General features: G+C 39.1%; 1 protein-coding gene across 1 annotated transcript; it reads left to right on the forward strand.

The window, feature by feature from the left end:
• Positions 1-240: 240 nt before the first annotated feature.
• Positions 241-1,185, forward strand: LOC101413877 (olfactory receptor 10R2-like). Its single transcript, XM_004469416.2, has one exon. It carries the CDS (start codon positions 244-246, stop codon positions 1,183-1,185), a length of 942 nt encoding a protein of 313 aa, XP_004469473.2. The 5' UTR covers positions 241-243.
• The last annotated feature ends 7,715 nt before the right edge of the window (positions 1,186-8,900 follow it).

The following is an 8,900-nucleotide window of genomic DNA, read 5'->3' on the forward strand; positions in this document are numbered from 1 at the left end:
ATTTGAACACTTGTACCCAAATTCACTGCTGTAATAATTGGCTGAAAAACAGCAGTTTGGGTTTTGTCTAAAAGGATAATTTCTGGCTAATTTACAATCTTGCTTGATTTTACATGTCAGTTGTTTCCCATTCAAACCAGATTGCCACTAAGTACTTTATAAAGAGTAAGTCTTCTTGGTTACTCAGTCTTAAAGGTGTCTCAGATGGACTATTTTGAATTAATTCCATGGGATCAAGTCTCTATGGCCAACTCCACTTCTGTCACTGAGTTCCTTCTTCTGGGTTTCTCCAGCCTTGGGCACTTGCAGCTTGTCCTCTTCGTGATCTTTCTTTCCCTTTATGTGATTATCCTGAGTGGAAACATTACCATCATTTCAGTCATCTTCCTGGATCGCAGCCTCCACACACCCATGTACTTCTTTCTTTGTATCCTTTCTATCTCTGAGACCTTCTACACAATTGTCATTCTGCCCAAGATGCTTATCAACCTATTGTCTGTACTCAGGACACTCTCTTTCATGAATTGTGCCACCCAGATGTTCTTCTTCCTAGGTTTTGCTGTCACCAATTGCCTGCTTCTGGGAGTGATGGGCTATGACCGTTATGCTGCCATCTGCCAGCCCTTGCACTACCCAATTCTCATGAGCTGGAGGGTTTGTGGACAACTGGCAGTCACTTGTATTGTTAGTGGCTTCCTGATATCTATGGTGGGAACATCTTTGGTTTTTAGCCTCCCTTTCTGTGGCTCTAACAAGGTCAACCACTACTTTTGTGACATTTCTCCTGTCATCCATCTCGCCTGTGCTGATACCCACATCAATGAACTGGTCATCTTCATTTGTGGGGTTATGGTGCTTGTTGTGCCCTTGTTCTTTATCTGCATCTCCTATGGCTTCATTGCCCACACCATCATGAGGATCCCATCAGCTGAAGGTAAACGGAAAGCGTTTTCGACTTGTGCCTCCCATCTCACTGTGGTCATTGTCCACTATGGATGTGCCTCCTTTGTCTACCTACGACCCTCAGCCAGGTACACATCAGGCAAAGACAGGCTGGTGACAGTGACCTATACCATCATCACCCCACTGTTGAACCCCATGGTATACAGCCTCAGGAACAAAGATGTACAGATGGCCATTCGGAAAGTGTTTGGGAAGACTGGATTTTCTCTTAAGACTGTATAATTAGTAAATGCTGAGTTTGACCTGCCATTTTTCCCCTGTGACCCACAGATAATCCTTTGCTTGGGACTAGATATGTTAGCCTGGCTCCTAGGATAGCATGATAAATGTCACCTGGCTCCCTTCTTGGGGACATCGTGGTATAAAATATATCCCACAGCAGATAATGATCTGTCCGTACAATCTTTTCCTTTTTTCCCATGATACCTATAAACATTCTAAAGCTGGGTAAGTTTTATGGCACTGTCTCACTCCTGCTGCTGTAACTCTTCCCAGTGGGGGGGGGAGGGGATGGAGTTCTTCCACTGTGGCACAAGAGGGTACACATAGATAATATGCCTGCATCAGCCATGGAATGAGACCTGCTGGCAATAGGGGACTGACTAGCCCACCACTGAAACTGAACTTGCTCTGAATCTTTGCTATGTGAGTATAGGTTGTTCCACCAGTGTCTGTGTGAGCTGTGATTTTGGTGACCCAGGCAGTGAGACGCCTTCCTTATGCCTCAGTTTGTCACTGAAGCAGAGAATGAAATGATGACTCCCTTTCTTCCTTACACTTTTCCTAGTCACTCACCCTTGGGCTGGTTGCCCTTCATCTCAGAATGTTCCAGAATCTGGCAACTAGGCACTAACCATGTCCACCACCTAGGATGGTTTACCACAGGCAAACAGCATGGGGTGAGGCAGGATTTTCCTCTTTTGTTATGTAAGTATCTAGACAATATCCTTGATTTTGTCTCTTGGCCAATAAATCCTAAAATATTTGCACAGGCCATTTAAAAAATTTTTGTCAATGACCCATGTCCAAACCACCTAAGAGGCAAAAGTGAGTTTTAAATTAGCCTATGACCTGTTTGTCTAGGCATGGGAACAACTGGGTGATTGTGTTCATTAGTAAGAAAATTTAGTCTCCAGAGATAGTTGGTTCAAAATTGCCACAATTCTAGAATGAGTGGTGCCAACCTATCCTAGACCAAACAAATGACCTCTTTGGCCATGGATAAATCACCTTAATTCCTCTAAGCCAAGCACTTCAGCAGCTATTTCTTATGTACCCGACACATGAAATTTCCTTCTGAAAATGTAGGGGGAAAAACTTGCTTGCAATTTATGAAATACACACATTATCTAAAACCTGTCCATAGACCTCACTCCTGAGGGTCCCTGTTTCTTGCTCATCTAATCATTTAATTCTATTACTACCATTTTATCTTTTCCTCTTTATTTTTAACATTTTCTTACAAACAATGTTCCTGTTAACTTCCTTGAGAGATTGGTTATATTCTCGTGTTACAGATTTACATGTTTTTAAAATGTGATTATAATGGCAGAAAAAGTTAGTTGGCATCTCTGTGACTGCCTTGAGAGCTCCTTAATAGTTTTAACTTCTGTTTCAATACTGGATTTCATATAATTTCATCACAGGAAACACAACGAACTAGTGTTAGTCTTATGAAGATAGCATGTAAAATTTCTTAGGACAGTATTGTTTTATTATGTTACATTCATTTAGAAAATTTAGGGAGAGCAACCATGTAGTCCAGAATTTAAGGCTTTTGACTATAGAGTATGTGCACATTAGGGAAACCATTTAAATGATATACTGTAAGAAGCAGGGGTTATTAAGAAGGAAGCTCCAGAAATGGACTTTACACATAACAACTTGATCATCTTTCATAAAATGTGGCTAAATTTGGCGATCAGTGCCAGTGCATGGAATATTATCCAAGCAGCCTGCTACTAATAAGGTTTTTCTATTTTTATTATCTTACTTTATGGGTCTCATATCCTATTAACTTCTTGGTGTGTGGCTCTACTGAGTCCTCATATTTTATTAGTAGAAACATGGAGTAGTTGAAACTATCCTTAAAAAGGATTACAAAATGGAGAATAATGCTTCTAGAGAATGGCTACCTGAGCCCCACCTCATCATGCTACAGGATTGTTCCTAAAAGGCTAGCAAAAGTTAAGCCTGGATTCACTACATTGAGCATCAGAACACTTTGCCTAGACGATGTAAGATGGATACTCATGGAGGCCTGGACTCTGCTGACTTGGACAGCAAAGAATTTCAAGCTTAAAGGGCCATCTCCTCCATTTGTCCAATATCCGAGGCTGCCTCTCATCATGTCTCTCTCTATTTTTGCTTATTTTATGAATATTTCCTGATTTCCATTCTCCAAAACACCATAACAATTTAGGCCTCACTTATGCCTCCTACTGATTTCTGACTTATTCAGGTAATTATGCCCATATTTATCTGCTCTATGCAGAGTATAAGTATTATGTGAGGAAGTACATCATTATACTCATTTATTTACCTCTCTCATTGTTCTTTATATAGCTGACACATTAAGAAGCATGCCGTAGGTGACAAATAAATGTCTCATCTTTAATGGAATAAATGACTGATCTGTCTAGGTAAAGAGGGCACATAAATACACACAAAAAGGTGTAGAAATATTTATGTAACCTAAAATTTATTGGTTTAAATCAAAAACAATCTTTTTTTTCTGCTCATAAATCTGCAGTTTGGGAGAGCTCTGTGAGGAAGTCTAGTCTTTGCTCCCTGTAACTTCAGCTGGTCATTTTGATAGGGGCTTAAGGAGGCACATCCAAGATGTGAGGCGCGGGGAATGAAAACGATGCTGGGTGGTAGGCAGGAGCTGAGTCAGGACTGGATGTTGGGAGATTCATTTCTTTTCCATGTGGGCTTGGGGTTCCTCACAAATATAGTGTCTGGGTTCAGAGAGTGAATATTCTAGGAGACAGTTAGGATGAGCTGCTAGTCTTTTAAGGTGTAGCACCACTATACTGTATTCTATTGGTGAAAGCAGTGATAATGGGCCCACCCAGATTCAAGAGGAAAGAACATATTTCCTACATCTCAGTAGGAAGGGACTCAACAGATTTGTGGTTGTCTTTAATTCTCTACATTTTCCCTGGCCAGAAAATATTTATAATATATACCCACCCCACTTCCAAGCTCCTCCAATGTATCAGTAATTATAGTTTTTGAATAGTTTATACTCAAAGTCCAGGATATCATCGTGTAAATCAAGTTTAGATGCAGATGAAGCTCTGAAGATGTAGCTTCTTTTTTTAATTAATTAATTAATTAATTAAATTTTAAAAATTCATTTATTTTTTTAATTTATTGAAGTATATCTCACATACATAAAATACATAAACAATAAGTATATAGTTATAGTTGTGAACTTATAAAACAAACATATATAACATCATTCAGGACTCTCATAACTCACCCTACCACCAACACCTTGCATTGTTGTTAAAAGTTTTTTTAACTAATGTTTAAAGAGCATTGTTAAAATATTATACTAACGAAAGTATTTTCCCCCAACCCACCGTATTATTATCTTTATATCATTAGTAGTAAGGTTTTGACAGTATTCTTTTATAATTTGTAACAAATGTCTTATGACAATGCAAAATATTGGTGGAGGGTTGATGTGTGGGACCCATGTATGATATTATACATGTTTGTTTTGTAAGTTCACAACTTTTACTATACACTTAATTGTTTATGTATGTTCAGATATAAATGATATAAAGATGATAACAATAGGTGTAGCTTCTTTTGATTAGAAATCCGGTTAACTAAAGATATTATTATCTGCATCTGGCACACTCAGCATACAATGGTGAAATGGTCAAAGTACAACTGCAATAGATCTTCACTTTCATAAAAGGGGAAAAGGAAGCATAGAACAATTTCTGGCTCATGGCAATTCTGAAAATCTTCTGGACACATATTTCTGGTATCTTGATTAGGGCACTCTCCTACTTCATGGGAATGATTCTCCATAGCTTTAGGCTCTAACCTCTTAGGTTTTTCTTTCTCTCTCTATATATGTATATTTTCCTTTCTTCATTTTTTTTTAAAGTTACATTCAAAAAATATAAGAGGTCCCATATATCCCCACCCCTTCACCCCACTCCTCCCACATCAACATCCTTTTTCATCATTATGGGACATTCATTGCATTTGGTGAATACATTTTGGAGCACTGCTGCACCACATGAGTAATGGTTTACATTGTAGTTTACATTCTCCCCCGGTTCACCCAGTGGGCCATGGCAGGACATACAATGTCCAGCATCTGTCCCTGCAGTACCACCCAGGACAACTCCAAGTCCTGAAAATGCCCCCACATCATCTCTCTTCTTCCCTCTCCCTACCCTCAGCAGCTACCGTGGCCACTTTCTCCACACCAATACTATAATTTCTTCCACTACTAATCACAATAGTTCTGTAGTAGAATATCAGTAAGTCTACTCTAACCCATACTCTATTCCACCACTGTGGATCCTGGGATGGTGATGTCCACTCCACCTCTATATCAAGAGGGGGCTTAGATTCCACATAGATGATGGATGTAATTCTCCTGCTTGCAGTTGTAGGCACTCTTGGCTCCCTGGTGTGGTGGTTGACCTTCATCACCTCCCTGTTCACTGGCCAGTAGTAGGTTTACAGAAAAAGCAAGCAGAAAGTTCAGAGTTCCATATAACCCCCACAATTTTCCTATTATTAGTATTTTGCATTAGTGTGCTACATTTGTGACAATTATAAAAAATACATTATTACAATTTTACTATTAACTCTAGTCCATTGTTTACATTAGGGTTCACTCTTTGGTTGTACTGTTTTGCAGTTTATTAAAAATTTTTGTTCTGGTAACATATATACAACCTAAAATTTCCCGTATTATCCTCTTTCCAATTTACATTTCTATAGTGCTAACTGCATTCACAACGTTGTGCCACTCTCACCACCATCTCTGCTTTTTCTTCATCCTCTGGGATATCCTTTCTTATTCCCAAGAAATAACCAATATTTGCAGATGAATAGTTTTCTCAGCTTGCTGCCATGTAAGAAGTTTGGAAGTTCAAAGTTCTCTTCATTTTTACTTTCTCAGTTCCCTTTAGCACAAGCTGATAAAATTATTTTAAAAGTTTGTGTGTTTCTTATATATCAAGTTATAATTAATTTCATTAGACAAAAGTCATGCCCGTGTTTCTTTCTGTATCATGGACCACCTGTGAGGTTGTTGTATAAGAATGCTGTTAAGATTCTTAAAAATCCTATTTTTAAACTCAGAGGGATTATAAAATATGCCCTGAATGAAGCTTAAAGTCTTATTAGGCATAGACTTAAATATTTCTGAGTTATAAAAAAGTTTCTTACACTCTTGTTCATAAAATTGTTAGCCTGGGGCAATAGTTTTTTGCTAGCACCTTGTATATGATCATTTCCCTAAAGCCATTGCTTAGATTGGGAGAAACTAGGAATAATAAAGGGCTTTATTTTCAAACCCAAGAAGACCTCAGTTCTTTATAGTCCATGTAAATTCATCTAAAAACCTTAATAGTACCTCCCTTTCTTTTTCCTCGTATTTTTTCATAGATTGGAACTTTGTATAATTTTCCTAGAAAACATTCCCAGGCAGATCCATGAGTTTATTAAATAAATACCACTTTCTCTATTTCCCAGGTTAGGCATAAGACAGTGCTTCCCAAAGATGCATAATAAGAATCCCACTTTTACAAAACTCTAATGATATTTTCTTCCTGTCATTCAATTTTTTAACCAACCCTCTCCTGAAAGCCCTGCAAGCTTTCAGTAACAGACTCCTCAAAACTGTTACAGATTCTTCCTACCACCAAATCCCAATATCAATGCTATATATTTTCACTTATGATTACAAAAGCACTATTCTTTTAGATATGTTCTGGTTACCTACTTCTGTTTTACAAAATACCCCAAAACTTAGTTGCTTAATATGAAAGCAATCATTTATTTTGATCAGGAACCTGAAATTTTGGCAGGTCTCATTGGGAAGAGATTGAATCTGCTCCCCATGGGACAAATGGGTTGGCTCAACTGGCTTGTAAGTTGATGTTGGCTGTTAGCTATGTGCTCAGGTTGGACTGTTGGCCAGTGAATCTGTATGTACCCCACAAAGTCATGTTTTTAAAACTAATACATTCTTGTGGGTGTAAATGTAAGTAGGACCACTCGATTAGGTTACCTCAGTTAAGGTGTGGCCCAGGGTAGGTCTTAATCTTCTTTCTGGGGTCCTTTATATATGGGATGGAAAGAGAGAGAGAGAGAGAGAGAGAGAGAGAGAGCAGGTGCGAGAGAAGCAAGAAGCTGAAAGCAACAAAACCTGGAAGAGAAGGGAGAGACCAACAGACTGCCATGTGCCTTGCCATGTGACAGAGGAGTCCAGGATTGCTGGCAGCTGGTCTTCCAGAAGAAAGCATCACTTGCTGATGACTTGATTTTGACATTTTTTTAAGTTTGAAACTGTAAGCTTGTAAGTTAATAAACTCCCACTGTTAAAAAGATAACCCTTTTTAAGGTATCTGCATTTGGCAGCCTAGTAAACTAAAACAGCCAGCAGCAGGGATCTTTTTTTTTTTTTCATGTAGTTTCTCTGAGAGCTTCTTGAGCTTTCTTAAATGATGGTTGCCAGGTTACAAGAGTTAGTACTCCAAGAAATAGGAAGTAGAGGCTTCCAGACTTCAGACTTAAGAGAGCAGTACTTAAAATCTAAAACAGCATTCATCTGCTATAATCTATTGGTCAAAGGAGTCACTAAACCCCCCTGGATTCAAGGAAAAGAGACATATATACATACCATCTCTCTATGTGAGTTCTATAAAAAAATGTGTGACCATCTTTAATCTTATGCATATTGTATCAGTCAGCCAAAAGGGTGCTGATGCAAGGTACCAGGAGTCTGTTGGTTTTTATGAAGTGTATTTTCTTGGGATAAAACCTTAAGGTACAAAAGCCCTGAAGAGTTGAACTCAAGATACCATAAGAAGTACTTCCTCAACCGAAGTCTGTTGCCACATTTTGAAACAAGATAGCTGGCAACATCCACGAGGGTTCAGCCTTCCTCTTTCCTCTTAAGGCTCTGTGGGTCCAACTTCTTCCAATCTTAGCCATAGGGTGGCATAGGGCTCATCTGTCTTCCCAGAGCTCATTTCCTTCTGGACTCAGCTGCTCTGTTTTCTTCACAAGGTCAGCTGTAAACCATCAGGTGAGTGGCTCATTTCTCTTCCCAGGCCCTGTGCCATGTTCATGGAACTGTCTCTCTTTTTCTCACATATCTGCTTTCATGTTCTTGAAGACTGTCCATTTATATAGCCCACCAAGAAGGCGGGGCTCAACCCTGCATGTCCTAGCAATGTGCTGGTATCAAAGCCCTTATCATAACATAATTTAATCAAAGACATCTCAGACTAATCTAACGCAATCAAAATGTATCACACATAGAAGAACAGACTAGTTTGCAAACATAATCTATATACTTTTTAGAAATCATAAATAATATCAAACTGCCACACACACCTACAAGGAAGATAAAGCCCATGGATCCGTCTTCCCATCAGAGTGTATCGTAATGATACAGCCATAGTTCTTAGCTTAGGCATACTCGAAGGACAGACAAACCACCAAAAAACTAATAGGGATTAATCTGGGCTTTTGAAAACACTGCCCAACTCCTACAGTCTCTCTGATATAACTTATATAAGCACAGCCCGAATGGGTCCTCCAAGAGATCGGTTCTAGGGTTTACCTGGTTCTGATCCTCAGTGTCTGGGCCTAATGGTAGAGGAATCAATTGAGGGCAAGCATGCAAAAGTTTGGCTCTCAGAACTGGCCGCCTCCGAGGTCTGAGG

This window comes from Dasypus novemcinctus, chromosome 13 (assembly GCF_030445035.2).
Source record: "Dasypus novemcinctus isolate mDasNov1 chromosome 13, mDasNov1.1.hap2, whole genome shotgun sequence".
NCBI classification, from domain to species: domain Eukaryota; kingdom Metazoa; phylum Chordata; class Mammalia; order Cingulata; family Dasypodidae; genus Dasypus; species Dasypus novemcinctus.

Excerpts from the sequence above, each read along its gene's own strand:
- LOC101413877 (XM_004469416.2), top strand. The coding sequence starts at position 244 with ATGGCCAACTCCACTTCTGTCACTGAGTTCCTTCTTCTGGGTTTCTCC.